At 39.5% G+C, this 22,477-nt stretch overlaps 1 protein-coding gene across 3 annotated transcripts in view; it reads right to left on the bottom strand.

The window, feature by feature from the left end:
• Window positions 1–21,798, bottom strand: part of LOC139685752 (ras-like GTP-binding protein Rho1) — a 55,081-nt gene extending 33,283 nt beyond the window's left edge. Inside the window, exon 1 of one of the 3 annotated variants that reach the window (XM_071582821.1) lies at window positions 21,401–21,798. In XM_071582821.1, the coding sequence (XP_071438922.1) occupies window positions 21,401–21,479 (79 nt within the window). In that variant the 5' untranslated portion in view covers window positions 21,480–21,798. Of the gene's footprint in view, window positions 1–975; window positions 1,074–21,400 lie in introns of those variants that run through there. The other 2 variants (XM_071582822.1, XM_071582823.1) reach the window with 2 other exon arrangements.
• Between the last annotated feature and the right edge of the window lie 679 nt (window positions 21,799–22,477).

Genomic DNA, 22,477 nt, shown 5'->3' with positions numbered 1-22,477 from the left:
CTTAACCGCAAGAGCACCTATCGAATAAGCGCACAAATTTTAAGTAATCGGATTCCGCCATCGTTGCCAATTCCAGTCCGTTAAGGACCTATTTCAATAAGTATTCCGCATTTCCACAGAAATCATGTGATACTAATTAAGTTATTTAAAATTAATTAAAATGACTAAAAAACAAACTTCTCACGAGCTCTAAATATTATAATACTATTTTAAAAGGGTAACTACAGACAATGCCAATGAAACGTTCACTGCAATTAGAATGGCAATCAATATTAAACTGGTCTATTACAAAATGCAGCATAATTCCAATTATTATTTAAATCCGACACCTATTCATATTCTAAGATGTCAAACTGATTATTCTCTATTAAGCTAGAAAAGTGTTTCGGAATTAAGTACGAGCAAACAACATGCCACTGGAAATATTGGCACTAGCAGATCCGAAAGAAAGAAAATATAAATGTATGACACCACAATACGAACACATAAACAATGGCCGTTGAACAGTGCTAAAACCAATGATAGCAAGGCTGAAAAGATAACCTATTACACTTTGTTTACCGCGTGAGATTTCTAACCAAACAACGAAAAAATTAGTAGATACTCAATAATTCCACTGAAACTCCTCTAAATACAAAACGCGTATCTTCATTCACCCTGACATGGCAGACTTCGCTAAGTGAATTCATAAAAACGTAACTGACGTGACACATCAAGCTTTCAGATTGTTAGAGATTATAAAATATTGAACTAATTACTCACATTTTTTATTATTAGAATTCATAAAGTAGAGATAAACCTATTTATATACAACAGATCCAGGAACCGGAAGTCGATGCATCCCAGAAACACCCGGCTGGGGCTATTATTCCGATTTTAGGGAATTCTACCACGGTATTTTTCTAGATATCCAGAATACCAGCAGAATATTAAAGCCAACAGTTTAAACATGGGCACATTGGTAACAAATTTTACCTTGCTTTCAAACGTTCAGGTGATTCTATCCCCGTTTACGCCAGCTTACACTGAACCACACCTCAATTCTTCTCCAGAGGGGGATCCAAGCAATTGCCCGGAATGCGAATGACGTAAACCGTGTGCCTGCAGGACTCGGGGCCAACATTTTGGTCATCTTTATCGCCATCTATCCTTGGATAAGAAATACTCTCCCGTCCTAGGCTGTATCAGCGATTAAATGGCGCAGGTTTTGAAATAATTTTACAACTGTTGCTCAAATCACGGAGAAATTAGTATAAATATATGGACTATTGTTGGTAATATGGGCTGAAAATATGCAATTTTAATAATATTTCCTGAGGCCGGTACTTAAAAACCTACCTAGATAGATTTTTAAGTACCGGCCTCAGGCATATACGCCGACAATGCTATTTATCCTAGAAAAGGGCCACACACATCTTAATATTGGAATTAAATTATTGCAAATTCATTGGCAGTAGTATCTAATGTCAAAGATTTTATTTTTCGTGTCCCTGTGATTTATTTACTTAAGAAAGCCGTTCCTATTCCAAAGAAAATTTAATAGGTTTATAATCCAAAATGTTACTATCACATAGTAGTGCTATTGAAATTTAAGCGACTGTGATTCAATAAATTAGTCATATAATGATTTATTTGTATTGGTATTCAAATAGTTAAATTCATTCCAAACTAGACTAGAATAATATCATAAATTCACATAAATAAGCTAGATCCGCGGATGTTCTAGCTTTAGGTGGCCCATTAGCAAGGAGTTGCATGCTTTGCAGAGCGCATAAGAAAATAAGTACGAAAGCTATGGAATGAGACAAGCGAAGCAAAAGTTATGATGCTTTCAAGATAAGAGTAAGGCAATTATAACCTTAAACATAGGAGGTTAAAAACTAAAAGAGGTGGAGCAGTTCACCTTTCGTGGCAATACTTTGGACTAAGATGGTTAAGTGATGGGAACATAGAGGAGTTCCGTTAGGAAAATAAGTAGGTAATTGATGATAAGAATGATGAGTCAGAGTATTAAAAATAGGTTAGCAAAATCTTTCATGTGTTGCATGTTTTTGTACGCCGATAAAAAAATGCTCGTTTAAGCAAAATGATAGGCACGGGTTGGAGCTTATTGAAATGCGGCCGTAGAGAAGGATACAGAAGGTTAAATTGACGAAAAGGAAAACAAGCGAGAGTGCTAGGCATGATCCGTCGTCCATCCAGCGACCTTGCCTCTACCATATGGAAAAGCCTCTTCCATCGATCTGCTCTTAATTCATTACATCATGAGGGCACCCCATTCACAAACTGTCTTTCCAAAACCTGCTCTTACATTTTATATTGGGGGATGTACAAAAATCCTTTCTCTCTGTACAAGATTGAACAATTAGAAGAGTCATATTTTAAATAGGCGGCTGCTCCTCAACCGCGAACTGACAAAATACTTTCATTTTAAGCAAGAGATTGTGCCCCAAGTATGTCTTGTGTCCTCTCTTCGAAAAGTTCGACTTTGATTTATTGTGACCAGATTAAATGGAATTCATCTTCATATTTGCTGTAATTGATCTTAGAAGTGAGATTTCATCTCTATTGAGATCAGTTTCTCCACATTTTCATCAGTACCTACGTTCCTCCCATCTACTGGAGATACAAAAACTACTTAGTGCAGCTAGCGCTACCCGTTGACGAGCGGGAAGTTACTATCGTGCAACACTGACAAAAGGAAATTCACTTCAGCTGGTCGTTCTTGGTGTAAACGTCAGGAAATATGACAATTGAAAAGCGTATTTTAGTTAATATGCATTGTGGGCTGCCGCTGTAGTAAATCTTAATGGTTAAGTCGTATTTTTGAATTTATGCATCTTAGTGAGATTTGCTCCATTTGGGTAAAATTTCCCTTTCTTTAATGGAGAGGTTATGAAACGCTCCTGAATGGTTAATGTGTAGCCCTAACCTCGAGTTCTTCACGCCAAAATTTGTTTGTTAGCGTTACGCTATTCTCAGAATACATTTTTAAGATTAGAATAAAACTGAAATGAGTGTATAAGGTAAAACCTCAGCAAAGTTGGATGAAAATTATGGTTCTTTACTCCAAATCGCCTTGGTAGTTGTTGGATTTCATTGTATCATAACACGCAATTCACTTACGCGAGAATGAATTCTTGGAATGTTGTGACAATTAAAGGAGTAGAAAAAAATTCTGGAATCTTCATAGTGGAAGTAGGTAACCAAAGACAAAATAATGTTATCGTAATGTCGGATGTCGCTTCTTGTTCTCTTTCGTAGGTAGAACAGACTCTTGAACGCCCTTGTACCTGCCCATGTCAATAATATGTGTCCCGCAAGGAGCATATGAATGAACTTTGCATAAACCCTATGAAATTCCTCATTGGCTTCGCCTCGCCATAAGCCAAGTTCGCATGCATGTGTATGCTAGAGATAAGTTGGAAGGACAGAAGATAAGGGGGAGGAGTGCTGAAATCCCCGGCATAATACATTATTAAAGACATCATTATTGTTACGAGCTTAAGAGTTGTACTAAATGTATTTATTTTACTTGTGTGCCGTATTACAGTAATCTGACATTAAAAATGCATATCCCACACAACTGTTAGATCTGGAACAAAATCGCAATTTGCGTGTTAAACAGTTATTGTATGATTATAGAGGACTGATAATGAGATACCATTTTTTCCTGCATTTCCATCCTAAAACCGTCGGGGCCTCTCCCATAGGTCGGCACCTAAACTCCTTGCTACTTCTGAAAACGACCGTTTTGTTTCCACAAAAATGAAGAATAAAATGTCAATGCTCCATATGAATTAATTAATTATCCATATTTTTAATTGACATAAAACAAAGGGTTTATAGACTATCAATAATACAGGCGTAAATAAAAATAGATACCAAACCACTGTTATCAGCCTAAAGTTGGGTTTCATACGAGAGGGTGGAGCTCACCCAATACCAAGCGCCAACGGCGGGTGAAATTCACACATGAGAGTAGAGGGGCCAGTTTCTTCTCCTGTGCCGATTGTGGTTCTCCAATAGGTTATGGCACCCTAAAATTCACCTAGCTTGGATGAAGCTGATGGTGTCCGGAGGCCCACCGCTCTACTCACTTAACTACCCCATCTCTATTAGATGCAGATAAAAATCATTGATTAATGCCTTCCAAAATATCGAGATTTGGAAGCGAAGCAACATGTCACATACAGGCATCACGTGGCACATCATGAAAATATACATTTTCATATCCAAAAATAAAAATAGTTAATTTTCCTATCAAAACTGATCAACTTTGAGTGGCGGGAGCGTGCACCAGGATCAAACTGATCTGTATTTTGGAATTTCCATTGAATTTAAAGTTAGCTTAATTCAACGCGTTTTCAAATCAACCTACTTAAGAAACGAACCACATTTTCGGCATTGATTGGGTGATATTGCAGCTTTTAAGCAGAAGGGTATTATTTCTTCCTACGCTTAGGGACGGGATTTTCCACGCGCTCTACACACCTTGCGCGACGCCTCGGAACCAAGTGGGCTTATCGATGGCAGGTATTCCACAAAAAACCTTAATTTTTATTTGACCACTTAACACCGCAAAATAATATTTAATTCTAACTTTTGGAAGCATTCATGCCATCGGAAAAAGTTGCCGATCTCCCAGAACCAAGTTTTAAAAAACTCTCATGGAACGCAGTTCTCGTCCAACCGATGCGACGTCGCCAACGAAATGGTCTAGTACCCAGAAAAAAAGTTAAGGCGGCAGAAAAACAGTAACATCTGAATTTTACGATAAAAAAATCTTTTTAACAGATATCACATGTTATGACGTAATTTTTCACACCACCCATGTACCAATGAATAGGGGTTGTCTGATAAATTATTTAATTTCTGGTTTTATATCTTGTTTATTTAAATCTTTAAGATGTGATGGTTTACCCCAAAGTTTGGAAAGAACGTTTTTGTTTGTGAGATCTGAGCGTAATATATATTGGTGCTAATGTCTCACATATTTCATTATGATTTTTTCCTATTACTCAACTTTAATTTTTAAGCGAGTGCGATTTTCGAACGAGAAATCATGTATAGGACGTTTTCAACCGAGTGCTTGGGAGCAGTACGTACAATAGTGGTTCTTAGGGAAGGCAACCAACAGCTGATTTATTTTTCGCCATTAGGGATATGTGGGTAATTTGATAAAGGTAGGATTCACATATAACGAATGCGAGAAGAGGGTTGGAGAAAACCCGGCAGCTACTCTTCACAAAAGGCAGCAAGGAAACCGGAAAGACTGTTGGAAAAGTGCTGCCACCTCCGGGACACGAGCCTGAGCTTTCATGGTGGGAAGCCAGTATACTAGCCACCACACCAACCCGAGCCTTCGATGCATTATTTTGGCTCAAAATAGCAATTTGGTTTAAAATGAGCCCTGATGGCTGAGGTCATATCTTACCGTGACCTTTCAAGAAAGGGGAAGCCTGAACTGTCAAGAAAGGACGCACGAAGGGAGGGGGAGCCCCACGCCAGACACTGATGTGGGTGGTTGTACTTAATTTTGAATGAATGGGCAGCGGCTAAAACCTTTCTTTTTCTCCTAACCCCCTCGTTCGTGTTACTCCTGAGTTGATTTTACTTCCCTTTTGCGTCGAGACTCCATAACATATCCTTTGGACGGGGAGCGAGACATAAAGACCATTCGCGCTAATGCACCGCAATGAATGAAGTCTTTATTAGACTAGGATGGGTCATCGCTTGCTCGGCCAGTTTAAGGCTGTTGATAAATGACAACGTTTTTACTGGAAGGAAATTTAGGCTCCTCCACCGAACCCCGAATTAATGTACGAGTGAGAGAACACTCATGACTTTTATCACCGGAACTTATCCACGCTTGATGTTGAGAATTGAGACGCACGCAAAGGGGTGAGAAAATAGATTATCGCTTGGATTTCAAGAATCCCAACGAACGTGGTCGAAGAGAGCGTTTAAATTAGGCAGAAATATTTCCTTGGTTTTTCATCTTGCCGCCCATATTTGCGCTTTATTTATTGACTTTCCGGTGTAAAAGGCGTCATTACGTCAATCTGTGAGGACACGAAGGAAGCTTTACTGCCAGGACGTCGAAGATCGTGCTGAAACTGGCACGCCAATCCAAATTATTAGAAATAGGAAGAATTGAAGAATGCAGAGGGCCTGGAAAATTACGTTGGGGAAACGGAGAAAAAGGCCTGATGTAGTACAATTTGTCTCTCTTACGGCCAAATAAAATCACTCGGCAAGGGAGAAACACCTGTGAAAGTAAGTTTTGGTAACGAGGATGCCTACTAGCCATATATTTTTACTATTTAAATTAAAAAATGCATCACTTAGCTTAAAAAACATCTGGAAATATAAAAGACACATACACCACCGAAATATGTCCAATGTGAGTGTTATATTTTTTTATCAATCATATTATTATTTTTCACGCTTAAGTGTTACTATATATGCGCTTGAATTCGTACGATCGCGAGCATTACTTGCCAATTTTACAACGTGACATTACATTTAAATTAGCACTTTAAAAAATAATACCTTCGTAAGTTAATTGTTTCTCTCTTCATTGGTAAGCAATATATTGAGATTTGTCAATTACTGTTCTTACTTCTAATGTTCGTTTTCAAATTCCGACGTTCGCTTGCCTGAGTCGAACTATCTTAATACAGCTACAACGGAGTAATTTACTCTCTTTTTAGGCACAATAGTGTATACCTAAGTGATTAGGTAAATCTTTGCCTTGGATATAATCAGAACCTCAGTAAATCTGTGCTCGATAACTGAAACTCTACTGTTTTTCGCATGATATTTACTAGACGGGAACACCACCCCACTAGCCCTTGTAATTTGGAAAGAAATAAGAGTGCGTGCGTAGTGCGCATCGGCCGCACCGTATCGGGCGGCTCATCGGGCGTGCGTATCGGCCCGTATCGGGCGGCTCATCTATAAACTGCTCCTGTACTAGTTAGGGGCATATTTTATGTTATAGATAAACTGTTTTTTACGTAACTAAACGGCATATAGATTTCATTCCAGTTTTTTCGTGTAGTTAAAATATACATACTTTAAATGTGACTAACCATTTCCAGTAAGTGCAATAGGAAGTTGCAATGGGATTGAGCAAAACTTAGCAGTGACGGAGTGTTTTACATGCTGGATAACTCGAAAGATATTTCATCAAGTGGGTCCATTCCGATTTTGAAAGAAAAAGAAATTATTCCCTTAATTAATTCTTTCGTCTCTTACACTCACGATTTGGTAACAGGAAGTAAGTTAGCCAAATACCGAAATATACAGGGACGCACCCAAAAGTGGTAGGACTGATTTTCTCTGGCGCGAACGGAGCGGTGGAGGCGGGTCTGTTTGGCAGGGTAAGGTGGAGGGGGCTCTTAGCAACAGACCGACACCAACCTCAGTCGCCTGCGGGCTGTCGTTGAGTGAGGACACCGTTTTTAGTGAAGCAAGTTTTTTGTCCGCGTCGAAAAACAAAATGAATCTGAATTTAGAGCAAGGTTATTCCGTGAAGTTTTGTGCGAAACTCGGTAAGACGGCAACTGAGACCCTCGATATGATCAAGCAGGCTTATAGGGACACTGCCTTAATCCGTTCCACAGTATTTGAGTGGCACAAGTTGTTTAAAGAGGGTAGGGAGCTCGTTGAAGACGACCATCGCTCCGGACGGCCGTCGACGGCAAGAACCGACACGAATGTGGACAGAGTGAGGACACTGCTGAACACAGACCGACGCTTAACCAGTGAAGAAATTGCAGACCAGTTGGGTCTGTCTGCATCCAACGTACAACGCATTATTTCACAGGATTTGGCCATGCGCAAGGTGTGCGCCTGCTGGGTGCTTCATCATGACAACGCCCCGTGCCATGGCGCGCTCGTCGTCAGACAGCTCCTGGCCAAATACGGCGTTGCCACGTTGCCGCACCCGCCCTATTCTCCCGATCTGGCACCACCGGACTTCTTCTTCTTCCCCCTGATGAAAAGACAGCTCAAGGGACGACGTTTTGACTCAATAAAGGCCGTTCAAGAGGCTTCGACGAGGGTCATCAACGGCATCCCCAAAGAAAATTTCCAGCGGGCATACGGGGAATGGGAGCAACGTTATTCTAAGTGTGTAGCAGCTCAAGGAGCATACTTTGAAGATTATTAAGTCGATGTAAGTATATCGTCAATAAAATTCTTGTAAAAAAATCAGTCCTACCACTTTTGGGTGCGACCCTGTATGAGCCATGCTCAAGTCGAAAAAAACATGAGCATTTCCTGAAATGTAAAATTTTTGCTAACTTTCATTATGGTCGTCCCATAAAATGTCACAAAATTGTGTTCTTGCCCATTAATTGCAAATGTCCATCACCTCGTCAATACCCAATATTATTTTTTTTCTGCCGATTAAATTCAATACAGAGAGACGGCAATGTTTGAGCCTCCTGTTCCTGCCATTGCCGGCCATACCTCCAGCAGCAAGGTAGCGCATGATACGTGTAATTAATGACTTTTCTCTGGGCGTCAATTCAACCGGCCTATTGGTGGGTTTCGATTTCCGTAAAATTCCATCAATTTTAGTCATGATGTTCCCACACCACTGCGTTCCCACACCCTAGAGAAAATTTCAAATACTTCCGCAGTATTTCTGCCGGATCGATGAAGATGTGTTTGATTTTTATGATTGTCCTAGGTATGACCTTGTGCATGACCGATTACTATTAAAACCAAGCATTAGTTAGTGTAATAATGTGAATTAATACCATGTAATCAAGCCAACAAGTGTGAATGCAATTACGTGTCCTTCATATATAATTCAAATGCTGTATTAATGTATATATAAAAAATTCTAACTGCCTGATAAGATATGAATAGAGGTAAGTTTAGACAAATAGACAGAGGTAAGTTTAGTGCTATTTAGATTGCGTGAAATCTGCGAAACTACGTGAGAATTAATTGGGTGTATCATTTGAATAGTATTTATATAATAAGGGGAAGAATTATTGAGGGGGGCTAAGGATTAGCTTTGAGGGGCAGATAATGGGAGGTGACAGCGCCAAGCGGAATGAGGATATGAAGAGATTGGAAATATAGGACAGTGAGAGGAGATTTGCGATGCATTATGTGAGCTGGTCGAAATCTTTAAAAAATATGTGCAAACTCGAGACATGGCTCATATCCGGCGATAAGAAGTATTCAGACCACCCAGCATCGTTCATTGATAGCCCCGCGCTCTCGTCTCCCCTCAACCTGCCCTCGCACCCCTCCCCTTAAACCGCTGAATCCTCATTCCCGGCTCCTCTCGCTTGGGCCTCTCCCATCCCCCGTCTCTCTTCCCCCTCTCGACCCCTTTCCATGTCAACCCATCTGCTCTTCGACGAAGTCGACGAGACTCCCGAAACTGCAAACGATACTATGAACAAGCTCGCGTGGGTTTTCTTTTTGCGGATGCTATGCATGCATACATACGTTTTGGTCTTCTCGACTTTCGTGCTTAGTGTCACCGCTCTCAAACGCTTTTCTGTTTTCGATGCAACGGAAGACTCCCGATAAATTGGTGTCACAAATTGCAATATGGTCGAGTATTGAACGAAGTGCCTCTTTTAAACATGCTAATACTTATTTTAAAAATCATCCCTTAAGTTTACGAAAGCTTTGTGTTGGTCAATTGCTTTTTGTATTAACATATATTATATTGCTCCGTAATTGTTATTGCTTATCCCGGCAATGGTTGAAACTAGTGTGCACGTCCGTACCTGAAGCTCGGGGTTTTTTTCGTGAAACATATCGTGATAACACGGCATAGGGACATACGGCATTCAACATTGATTATCATTCCTTGTCTCCATTATCATTCTATCGATACATTTAAATTGTATACAGTCTCTGCACAATCATTCTGCAGGAACGTGGTCTTACGACTGCTTCACCATCCTCTTGGCCTAATTTCCTTGTTGTAAACGTTGCTTTTTTCAAATTTCCTTCATTCTGTAAGAAAAACTTATTCCATTTACTCCTATCTCCTCCACTTATTTAACTTTATCTCTTCCATCAAAGCGTTCACAATTCAGATATCTCTCAGGTTCTTCTCCATACGCAACTTACGTTTGCTCTTTCTTTGGATTCTTTCCCGCAACTCACTCCCACCCAATAATTTTTTTTCGCGCGTTTTCCTTAGTCATGATCTCCATCCAACGATCAGCGTTTTCCTTAGTCACGGTCTGTATCCATTTTTTTAAGCGTCACCGTTATCGCTACCCACGAACGCAATTTTTCCCTGAGATTGCGATTATGGATCTGGTAAACCAGCTCCCATGATTCACGGAGGCTCAAGGGAACTCGCGATGTCAGGTTTCGTGGAGCGGAACTTGAATAATGCAAGGAGAATATTCGTCACCCATTGAGTAAAAAGGCGCGAAAAAATATAACTACCGCATTGTGAAGATTCGTGATCGCTCCCTGCGATAGGGTCCATATAGAAACGCCCGACAAGATTGAGAGTTTTCACTTATCTTTTCTTTGTTTCTTTACTTAATTCCCTTGTCGTAATTTCCTTCCTATTCAGATATACGTCTTCCCCTAATGAAATTTGTATCCCAACAACGATTAAAAAGAGACGTTTCAGTGGTGATATGGTAGGATATCAAGATCAATTAAAAATTGGTAATTTTCCACAACATAAAATTTATTGCGGCCAGTTTCAGTGTAACTACATCATTGATGGTTTCAGGCGTAACTCTATGGAATCTATTCATTTTGGAAATGGAAAAATAGTAACTATGTGATTCCACTGAAAATTTATTACGATACGACGCGGGGTTCGACGTTCAACGTCATCTTTGACCTGAAGATGACGTTGAACGCCGAAACCCGGGTCGTATCGTAATAAATTTTCAGTGGTATCACAAAGTTACTATTTTTTCATTTTCAACAACTACATCATCATCAGGTACTACCTGATTTTTAATTAACCCAACAACGGTACCCATTCCCCCCAAAACGCTGTGTATGGTAAATGTGAAATGTGTTCTGCCTATTTTAATTCATTGATTCTAAATTTAATGTTTCACCTAACCTCCCTGCTTCTGGAGAATATTTGCTTATGGAGAGCCATAAGCAAATATTTTCTAGAAGTAGGAAGCCAAAGTAGATGTAGGAAGAAGGTATTTGGTTTTACGATAGTTTACATTCCTTATTGCATGTTATTGTATTGCACTCATTCAGTAACAGCAATAACTGTGATGACTGACCAATTAACACTTGATCATCTATCTGTACGCCTGATTTAATGAGCTCGTCGCATACCTCAAATCCCTTTCCATTCCACATTTCAAATTTCCTCAGATTATGCAACGTACTGATCATAACGAACAACCCTGTCTTACAGCCAGATATGCTTGTACTCATCTGTCTACTCCCTCCAATACCCTTATCATTAATTTATCGTATTAATATCGTAATAGTATTCATAAATCCCTATTCCATCTTAATTTTAATTCTAGCTGGTTAACATCAATATTTCGAATAAGGTAACCATCCCTCCAGTCTGCTCCGATATTCAGTAATAATTTCGCTAGCTCTGTTTCCCCTAACCTGTCGAATACCTTATCCAAATCCAAGAAGCACATAAAACGCTCCGTTGATAGAGAGGAAAAAAAATCTTTTTTTCCCTTTTTATCAACGTTCTCATTACTGCAATGACGTCACGTGTTTCCCTTTCCGTTCCTAACCTAAACTGATATTCTCTTCTATATTTTACCCAGCAATGTAATATTCTGTGGATTTTTCCTCTTTCTCCTTTTATTGGTCTTTCTTTCCTTTCAAGTTTTTATAAATAGACGAGTAAATATGGGAGAATTGTATCAACTCTTACTGCCTTGTTCCCATTCATATCTTGTAGAGTTCTTTTGCATCACGCCATCCAGTGCTCCATGAGTCAGGAGAACTTTATCCATGTCCCATGTTCTGTTGCTCCTAGGAATGGTGTTCCCTCGTTGTCATAAGGTTCATCCTAGTCGGCAATAGTTTTTCCTTTTTTATTTTCTGTCAATTATTTCGCTATCATTTATATGGCTCCATTTGTCAATACCTTTGAAAATTTTCCATATCAGCGCGCTATTCTTTCCAACACGTTTCCTTTGCATACTGGTTTCTCGATCGAGTTTGCAGCTATTCTCTGTCGGTGATATCTCTTTCTTAACTTTTTAGTTTAAATTCACGATATTCCATCTTATTTTCCCTGTCTCTCAAATTATCTTTCATCACTTCCTAATTCTTTTCCTGTTTACCATTCCTACTGTTCCCGGACAATCCATGTTGCTCCAAACTTAGTAGCGTATCCAAAATATTAGAGCAGCTAGGCTGGGAATCACTCACGGAGCGAAGGTCAAATTACAGATTTGAAGCTCTCGCATTGATTGGAAGGGCGTCTCTTTAGCAGTGATGTTGAACATGCATTATTACCCTCATCGCAATTCGGAAGGAGAGATCATGCTAGTAAAATTAGAGATTTTAAGTGTAGAAGAGATAGATTTAAGATTCCATTTTTTTCCATGAACGATATGGGATCATAATAACATTGTCCGACCACAATAGGGTCATGTTCGGGCAAAATATTATTCTGGTGTGTATTCACCTCATGCCACACACCCTTGCGGGGCACATAAACAAAATAAGTTAAATAAATAACTAGATCTTGCTGTACCATTTTTAAGGCTTTCACACCTTTCTCCACAGCTCCTATAGCCTTAATTCCGTACGTAATTTAGCACTCCTCGGTATTCCTTCCGTTTTATTTTTTCAATATCTATTTCTATTCTTGTTTTGGCCATTTAAATCGCGTTTCTTAAAGATTATGAAAATGGACAATAAACAGAAATCTGAAATATTTCATTCAGACTAAAAAAATCGATAATCTTGACGGTTTATATATATATATATATATATATATATATATATATATATATATATATATATATATATATATCTCTCCGAAATGGAACGCTCTTCGGCGACGCACAAATATATAAAAAAGACGACGACCGAGCTGTCGAAAGGCCAAAAAACAAATTGTGAGTGTCCTTTCTTTGTGTCTCTATATTCTAAAAATCTACATCTGTGTTTATATATATATATATATATATATATATATATATATATATATATATTTTTTTTTTTTTAAGGTCATCTACCGGTTAAGGTAGGTTTTTGATGGACACAACTACCAAACACACATTTTATTACTCCTAACAAAACACAAAATCCACCATATACTCATTAGTTTAGTATTGAAGAAAATAGGAATAGATTGGAGGGAAAGGAGGCTAATCCGCAACCTGTACATGTCTCAGACTGCTCAGGTGCGAGTGGGGAACGGGGAGTCTGGTTGGGCAGTGTTAGGAAGAGGTGTAAGGCAGGGTTGCCCATTATCACCGTTGCTGCTCAACCTGTATGCAGAGGAAATGATCAAAGAGGCATGGGAAGAACTCGAGGTAGGAATGAAAGTGGGCGGGGAATTCGTAAAATCAGTTAGGCTTGCTGATGACCAAGCTTTAGTGTGTCTGTCAGCCAAGGGGTTGCAAGCATTGCTTAGTGAATTGAAAATTCAGTGCGACAGGTATGGGATGAGAATCAATATTAATAAAACAAAGATTATGCGATTTTCTAGAAAGAAAAAAGGCTAAGCTTAACATTAAAATAGGGATATGGAGCGTAGCTATGTACGGCGCGGAAACGTGGTCATTGAAGCAAGAGGATAGACGTAGACTGGAGGCTTTTGAAATGTGGGTGTGGAGAAGAATGGAGAAGGTGAAATGGACAGAGAAGAAAACAAATGATGAAGTACTTGGTATGGTGGGCGAAGAAAGGGGTTTGTTGGGAGAAATCCTATGGAGGCAGGAAAAGTGGATGAAGGGGGTATGGACCGGCAGTGGGATGTTGAAGACTGTGATAGAGGGGAGAATGTTGGGCAAACGAGGAAAGGGAAGGAACAGGATAGGGATGCTGGACGGGATGAAGGGAAGAAGAAGGTACTCAGAGATGAAGAGGGACCTGATGTAGATTAGGATGTTGTGTTTTGCTAGGAGTCACAATGTATGTATTTAGGAGCTGTGTCCATCTATGTTTCGCTCTCTGTAAATTCTTTCTGAAATGACCAAAGGTAGGTCGGCGAGTTTTCCACAGGTTCATCTGCCTCCCTATTCTCAAGCTTTCTCATATGAAGCAAGCCTTTCGGTGGGATACTTTGGATGGCCGGTTTTGAAAAGAATACTAATATATTGTCTATCGTTGTATTTCAAAACTATCGCTCTGTCCGAAAGGTATTTTGCATTTTTACATTGATCGACACATCGGGAATATTTTCATGGAAATAATTTGAGTGTATTTATCGCTTAAGAAATGAATATATCTCAGGATAACTACGCGTTGGAGTTAGTCGTAGAATTAAATTGCACATTTAGAATTTTGCGCTAAGTCTTACGGATTCATGTCTTACAATATACTTTTAAAATCTAAATGATGACTTCCTTAGGTTTTGAATAAATAAATTAATACATTTTTCAAGTATTACAGTTGAAGACAAACATAACAGAATTTTTAACGGCATTCTATTTTTGTTTTCGTCTCGTGTAAAAATAATAAACACTTTGTTTTATTTATTTTTTATCTTATATTTCTTTTGTTTTCATTTTAAATTTCTTATGAGACCTATAATATGGAAATATTAGAAGCAATAGATAGCTCAATGCATTATACAAATATATTTTTTTAGGTAATCTACCGGTTAAGGTAGGTTTCTGGATGATACAACTACCAAATAAATATTTCATCACTCCTAACAAAACACAAAATCCAGCATCCTACTCTACATCAGGTCCCTCTTCATCTCTGAGTACTTACTTCCTCCCGTCCAACAAAATATATGGAAAAGATTGTATTAATATTAGCCATATTAGCGGTTGAATTAAAATGACCCCGCAGCATAAAATTAAGAATGTGGAGGACAGGAGGCAACTCAAGTAGCAGTAGTTTTTAGGGGAGACAACCGACAGGTGATGTCATTTGCGCCATTAGGGATGGATAGGAAATGTTAAAGGGTCGAGAGAAACCAGACGTCGTCATTAGTCTATTCTTAAAGAAAGGCGCCCAGGGGTCCGCAGGTTAACGTCCCATCCGACGGACGGCGTACTCACTCAAAGTGCCCTCCACAAAGCACTTCAAGTAAGGATCGTGATACTACTGAAAAATATCTTTTGTCCTCTGGATTCGAACCCATGCCCTCAGGATGGAAAGACAGTACGTTATCCATCGCACCATCCCGATACCGTCCAAGGACACTCAACCACACAAAATACTGCTTGCGAGTATACATTGTATTTTTGAATACATACGTTGTATGTACAAATGTGCGTGTATGTACACAACTTATTGTACACGTACGTTGTATCGTATGTGTACAATAAGGTGTTGCATACTATACTCAGATCTACATACGAATGCAACATGTAATATGTTGGTATCGCACATACGTTGTATGTACATGCAACGTATGTGCGGTACCAAAATATGTGTACAAACGTACGTTTTATACCAATTATACTCACATCATATGTGAAAAAGCGTCCGTTTGTACATATGAGAATGTATTTTAAAAGGGGATTTCCAAGTTAACTAATCTCGTCGAAATGTGAAAGGATTTTGTGTCTGAGTACAGGTGAGTTAGTCCATTTTATCCTTTCTCGTGGAGTTATATTCATGCAGAAGATATTCATGATATCCCTTCGACTTCAGCGTCTATGCTGAATTCTCTTGTATCCGACGGTTCTTTGACGCCAGCGATTATTTCGAAACGTTTCATCCTTCGAAACGTGGACATCAATGATCCAAAGTTATCACTGCTGCTCACAAGCATCACCAGTAATGCAATATCTTTGTCATAAAAAAACCTACGCAGCAGTCATGATGTTCCCACTTGTGGAGAGTTAATTAATTCAACGTTTCTCGTCGATTATTACTCATTCAATAGATATTGATGAAAGTAAAGCAGGTTCTTACAAGTCAATTAAAACGATCGAATTTCACCGTTTATGTAAATACGATATCTTGGAAAAAAGAAATTTTCATTACCTAATTGTATTAAACTCCATTATGAAGATTTTCTCTATAATAATTTCTGCTGAATTTAGGGTGAACTCACGTTTAACGGGGTGTATCCTTAGTTTCAATAAACAACTTGTTATTACGCACACATTTTCACAGTTATTTAAGAAGCAGATGGTGGAAAGCGGTAGCTAATTTACTTTCGTATTTCCCATGAAACGTTCCCCACCTGGGCGAATCTGTTTTTTTAAAGAAGGTTATGCCTCGGCTTCCTATCTTCACTTTATTCAAGACGAAAGCACAGGGTCGACCACTCTCTTTTGGCAACCATATCCCCACCCATTCCTTCCTCATCCACAATCTTCCCGATCCCTCCCGCTTACCTCCCCCATTCGTCATCATCTTTCCCTCGCACCCTCGCACTCGGGCGCGCCCCCGCCCGTCTCTCCCGTCGCTGGGATACTTTTGACCGACTTCGTCTATCACCGCTTTACCTACTTCAATCGACAGGCTTTTAAATGGGGATAGTGAACAGAAATAGTTGAACTACTCGCAATTGCGGAAATCACTAACATCCCTAGGATGGAAAATTTTAGAAAAATCAAATATTTGTGTCGCTATTAGGTGATGCCTAAATATAAACAAATACTTTTCACGATCCTCAATCATTATTTATGATGCCAGCTCCAGGGAGGGGCTCATGAACGATTTACAGCTACATGTATGCCGGTTCACGTAGTATAAGAAACTAATAGAATTGTTGGCATCATCAGTTAAATATTATAACTTACCAGCAGAAATAAAAAGTCTCGTTAAAATTAGTGTAGTGATGTCTGTGGAGTTTACTAGTGAAGTAGCTAGATTTATATGCTCTTAATTTTCAATTTACTGATTACAATTTTCATACTCGGCTGTGAAAATATTTTTCACATTAAATGCATTTATTTAATATATTTTCCTAAAGGAGGCAGGAAAGATGTTTGCATTTTCTACTAGCGATGATATGTTGAAGACTGTGGTAGAGGGGAGAACGTTGGGCAAACGAGGAAGGGGTAAGAATAGAACTGGTTTGTTGGATGGAACGAAGGGAGGAAGGAAATATGCGTAAGTGAAGCTTATTGTAGCGTCGGATATCTATATTTTTTTTGGGAGAGGCAAGTATCGCATAACGTTTTACACATAGACTGTGCCAATTTAAAAACTACCCTAAGGCACCAATAACAATAATATTTTCCTGCGGGTGGCATTGGATATACTAATATCGGTACAAACGATGCGTCGGATGGGCTAAAAATACGATGGTTGATAGAAATATCGTAGAAAAAATATCTATGTATTGATATATTATGGCCGTAATTAGGGAGTATACATCCTAGTTCGAGGAATACATTCAAGCACTCATTTTAATTCACTAAAACCCTTCTCATCTCTAAGCACCGCGCTCTGTGCCTTCCGAGTGCGTACGTTCTCTTGCCCATATGTCTCTCAGGAGAATCACTGCTTCTGTGATACGAGTCTCCATATAGGTAAGATTATGGGGTTTTCGAAATATTTTGACCAATAAATTAACTTATCTTCACGCTAACTGATGCTGAATCAAACTCAAATTGTTCGATTTTCAAATCTGACAGAAATTCTTCTAACTCCTTGCGAACGAAGAGAAAGGGCCACATACCTGTATAACGACTCCAGTCGTTAAATTGTAATAAAAATTTATTTTATTTCCATTGGATGGGCTCCGCAGTAATATATTTGGGAGACACTGGAAACTCGGAGATTAAATGCTCGACTTAAACTTTAAATATGTAGAGTGCAAATAAATTGAGTTCAGCGCTGACACGGAAGGAATAATTCTATCGTCGAATTGCATCGGTGGGTGGGGCCGCAGCAAGAAGTTAAGGGAAACTGAAGGCAAAACCGACCACTTTAAGGAATTATTTTCCTGTCCCAGAATATAAGAGACCCCAGCAGTAGGAAAGACGCATCAATCAATAGTTACTCTGAGGACTGGTGACCAATCACCCCCTGCCAAACGCAATCGTGGCGGCCTGCAGGGTAAGATGCAGATTTATGAAACTTCTAACTTCCGCTTTGCGATATCATTCATCTTTGATTTAAAAATGATAAAAAGTAATCCCTCTTGCCATTCCAGTATTTAGGCCAAATTTATATAGTTTCTCATTCTCGCAAGCAATGACGCACCTCGGGAACCCACTATGCCCTATTAATATTCGTCTCCATTCATCCCTTTTCGTGTTTCAAATGTCTGACCGCTGTGGTGAGCATTTTTTCACATAAGCACTCGTGGTGGGTGCCAGGAGAGGATGAGGTGTAGATCATGCCCGCAATTTGATTATCAGAGCCTCGCAAAGTTCAAATGACTAGCGATGAATTTATCAACCTAATCTATTTACGCCCACCAAGAATGCGTTCCGGATGGAAATGATTTCCCTGACTAAGGCATAGGAGGGTGGAGTGAGAAAGGATCGTGATTATCAACGAGTAAGATTTATTTTATTCAAGAATTGCAAGGATTACTTTGATAATTGATAAAGAATGAAAAGCAGTCGATGCCAACGTTGGAGACGTATTCAAAATAAAAATCAGTGGAATTAATCACAGGAAGTGATATCCTGAGATTGGTGGTGGCGGAATGTTTGCTTATCAAACTCGTCGCCTAATGCAAACTTGAACAACGTTGAGCGCCATAAGGCTAACTCATCTGCACTTGGATAAAGGATATTTCAATTTCGCTAATCTCTCGTTCATGAAGACCTCTTATATATTTGCTTTCGTTGTTCCGGTTTTTTATTCATTAACTCTCATTCTTTTCATTGACGTAAATCACCAAGACAGTCTTTTTCTAAAATATTTTATAATAATCATCAGTAACATATAGGCTTATGGTAATTTTTTGACTCAAACATCTCACTACTTTTACTCGTATACCGTACCTAACATGGCAAAAAATCCTAAAACACCAAATTACTGGTTACAATAAGTCATTAGTTAACTCTGGATGCTTTATACTTGCCTTATTCTATCCGAAATTCCCATCGTTTCCCTCCTTCTTTCTTTCCCAGCTTTCCCAACATTCTCCCCTATATTACCTCATTCTTCTAAAATATTATGCAAATGTAAAAAATAAACAATCGTCTCTTAATAAGTATCCTTCATGTGCATTGTTGAACTGCGAAAGTCCTTTTTCTGCTATTCTGGTCGCACATTCACGTCAATCTCTGACTATAGTTAGTGGACGGGTAAAAAACTAAAGGGAATGTGGGAGGAGAGGGGAGCTAAAACCTCGGCTAATCTTCCGTTCAAAAAGTGAAATGGGCTCAATTGCCCGGCAATAATATTCCTACCAGTTGTCATTGGATTAGTTTCCATATCCTTCCTCTCCTTTAAGTTATCATTTTCTTTATACTTTCCTATTCTCGTCCCGCGGTCCCATCCCCATCACTTCATGTACTAAGGAGAAGGTGCATATGGGATCCGGCTCCGGGATAAGAGACGGCCACATTTCTTAATTATCAACTTCTACGCATCTGCCGACCCAAGTCTCATAACCACACCAGTCGGACTGAATAAACCACTCAACGGATGAAGCGTGCCTCGGATATTTTTTCAACGCGTCAGCAGGAATTCGCCCTCAGATGCAAAAGAAGAATAACATTCTTTTAATTTTAATTATTGAAGGTGAGATTGATCAGATTGAAGAGGATATATGGTTCCTTGAAGTTTGATAGGGCGTGATTCCTACTTTTCAAAATAGTACATCATTGGAATACATAATTGGCCATGGTATATTTCCTTGTTTACGATTATACCAAATCCGCGACAACGTCCGCACATAATATTGACACATGAGTATTTTAAACTTCAGGATTATTCATCATAAAATGTGGTTCTATATTATGTTTATCTTTTTTTTTCAATAATCGATGTTAATAACTGAGCTACTTGTGCTCCATCATCTCATAATATTATAAATTACAGGTTAGGACAATAAAACAATACTAATTATACCACAGAATTGGTATGAATAAAACCTTTTTATTTATTCGCGTGTCATTTGTCGCGAGCCGTCAAGTTCTCCGAGTATAATTTTGCTATCGCACTACAAATATTTTGCTTTAGTAACTGTGAGTAGTACTTTTTATTTTTTGACGAAGACATTTTTATTCAGATGGCATAATGCCTGTTTAATTTATCATTAAGGTATAACTAATTCATGCACCTCTGCGCCCTACTTCCTGTAACAGTTCCACAGTATTCTTTATTGCGCAGATAACGGTACTTTGGTGAAGAACGTGGCTTTCCCAAGAACGTAGAAAACATTTGTAATGAAATTATGAAAGAATGTGCATTGTATGCACCTAAAATATGCAAATTTGAAAGGTTTATATATGCTGTGTGAGGTCGTTCTATAAATAATAATAATAATAATATATTATATATATATATATATATGTACATATATATATATATATATATATATATATATATATATATATATATATATATATATATATATATATGTACATATACACAAATGGTTTGAGAGGAAAGGCTGGACCAAGAAAGAAAAGGGTAAACGTTTAAAGAGACTTTTGAGACAAGGAATATGAGTATAAGCTCATGTGTGTAACAATTCATGAATGTGCCAGCGGTGAAAAGTTATGTAAAGGTAGAGTAGTGTGGCAGGAATGATTAAAAGAGTGAATTTTCAATTAAAGCCTAAAAATAAGATTATTTCTTTTACCTATTTAGAAAGGGAACGAACGGTATGGCTCGCACGTATGTATGAAATTATATTTCTGATAATTCAAATATAACATTTAGAGCAAGACGCGATAATGTATTCACTACCATTTTCCGCTTGGCTTGAACAGTGACGTCTTCAGACATAGACGAAAGCTCAGGAAGTAGTTTTTAATAGATCACCGAGAAAAACATTTATTTCGCATATTTTTTCGGCAGGGTTTTTTCGCACAGTGGAAGCTACTAGCGCAATAGACCTTTCCGCATGTCACAAAAAAGGTCACTATTACAGAAGATAACCTTAGTACTGCTTTATCCCGGAAGTTCGGTGATTATTATCGAACTTTCTTAGCCCTCGATAGTTTTGCGCATTATATGCCTTGAAATTCATGCAATAAATATCATTACAGTACTTTATCACTCTTATGGTATACATCTTCGAGCCCAAGGACCCCACAAGGAAGTCAAACATTCCATATAAGACTAGCAATGACTTAGAGAGATAAATAGGAATCACCGAGTGTACCTGATCTCTCACCACGTAAACAGCACATCGACGGCACCGTGGGAATGGGGATCCGAATGTGAATTTCCCTCACCGCCATCTTGGCACCTTCCTGCGCCCTCGCAGGGTCAGCGTCAGACGAGGAGGATATCCTGAGAGGAAACGTAGTTGGAGGTGGAGGGGGGTAAGCAGCCTGAAGGTCCACGGGGTGAGAGCGATGATGTGGTCGAGGGAGTCACTTTCACGAACGGTCTTCCCTTGGCGGGGCGAGGGGAGGGAACGCAAGCAAGGGGGGAGCGGATGAGAGCAGGGAGCGGGGCACACACCCAGGTTAAATGGCCACTTCTGCTTTCCTTGCGACACCTTCTACGGGCGTGAGACACGGCGGAGGGCGAGGCGGAGACGGACTGCCGGAGGACAGGACGATCGAACAGGAGGGTGCTTGCTAACGAAGCCAGCGTGTGTGAGGGCGACGTCACGGGGCTAAAGGGATCACGGGCGGAGGAAGAGGGGGATCGGGCGGGGGTGGTCGCAAAACGGATTAAGGCCCCGCAGCCGGGAAGCGACGACATGTCCCACCCCTCCCCTAGGTTCAGCGTCCCGTGCGTGGACTGGAAACTCTCGGAAGAAAAAAAAAATAGCGAACGAAATCGTCTGGCGCGACGTCGTGGAAAAGCGTTCGCTCCTTCCCTCTCTTTCGCCAGCCACCCCATTCCCTCGAAAATCATAGCTCCCTTTCCTCACGCGAGATGTTACGGGGGTGGGAAGACGCATCGGGCACCCAAGGCCGACTGGCAAGGGTTCGAACTCCAGTGAATGCCTTTCATTCGCCTTCCCATCCCTCCCTCTCCCCACGTTAGAGATAGACCGATTCAAAGCGCCTGGAAAATCATTTGACCGCGGATAAGGCGGAAAGGTTTGCGACGTAGTAGAAGACCAAACCCGCGAATCCTCGCAATATCTGTATCTGGTCTCCGGTTGAAACCTAGTTTTTCCCTTCACGCTCGTATTTTGGAGAAGGCAAAATTGGTGGTATTTAATTATTTATCGACTTAATTGGGTGATGTTGAGATTAATAGTTCCTTCTTCCTCTTCACC

Source organism: Hetaerina americana, unplaced genomic scaffold, assembly GCF_022747635.1.
Source record: "Hetaerina americana unplaced genomic scaffold, ioHetAmer1.1.p SCAF_12, whole genome shotgun sequence".
In the NCBI taxonomy this organism is placed as follows: Eukaryota; Metazoa; Arthropoda; class Insecta; order Odonata; family Calopterygidae; genus Hetaerina; species Hetaerina americana.
This window is presented reverse-complemented; position numbering and strand designations above follow the sequence as displayed.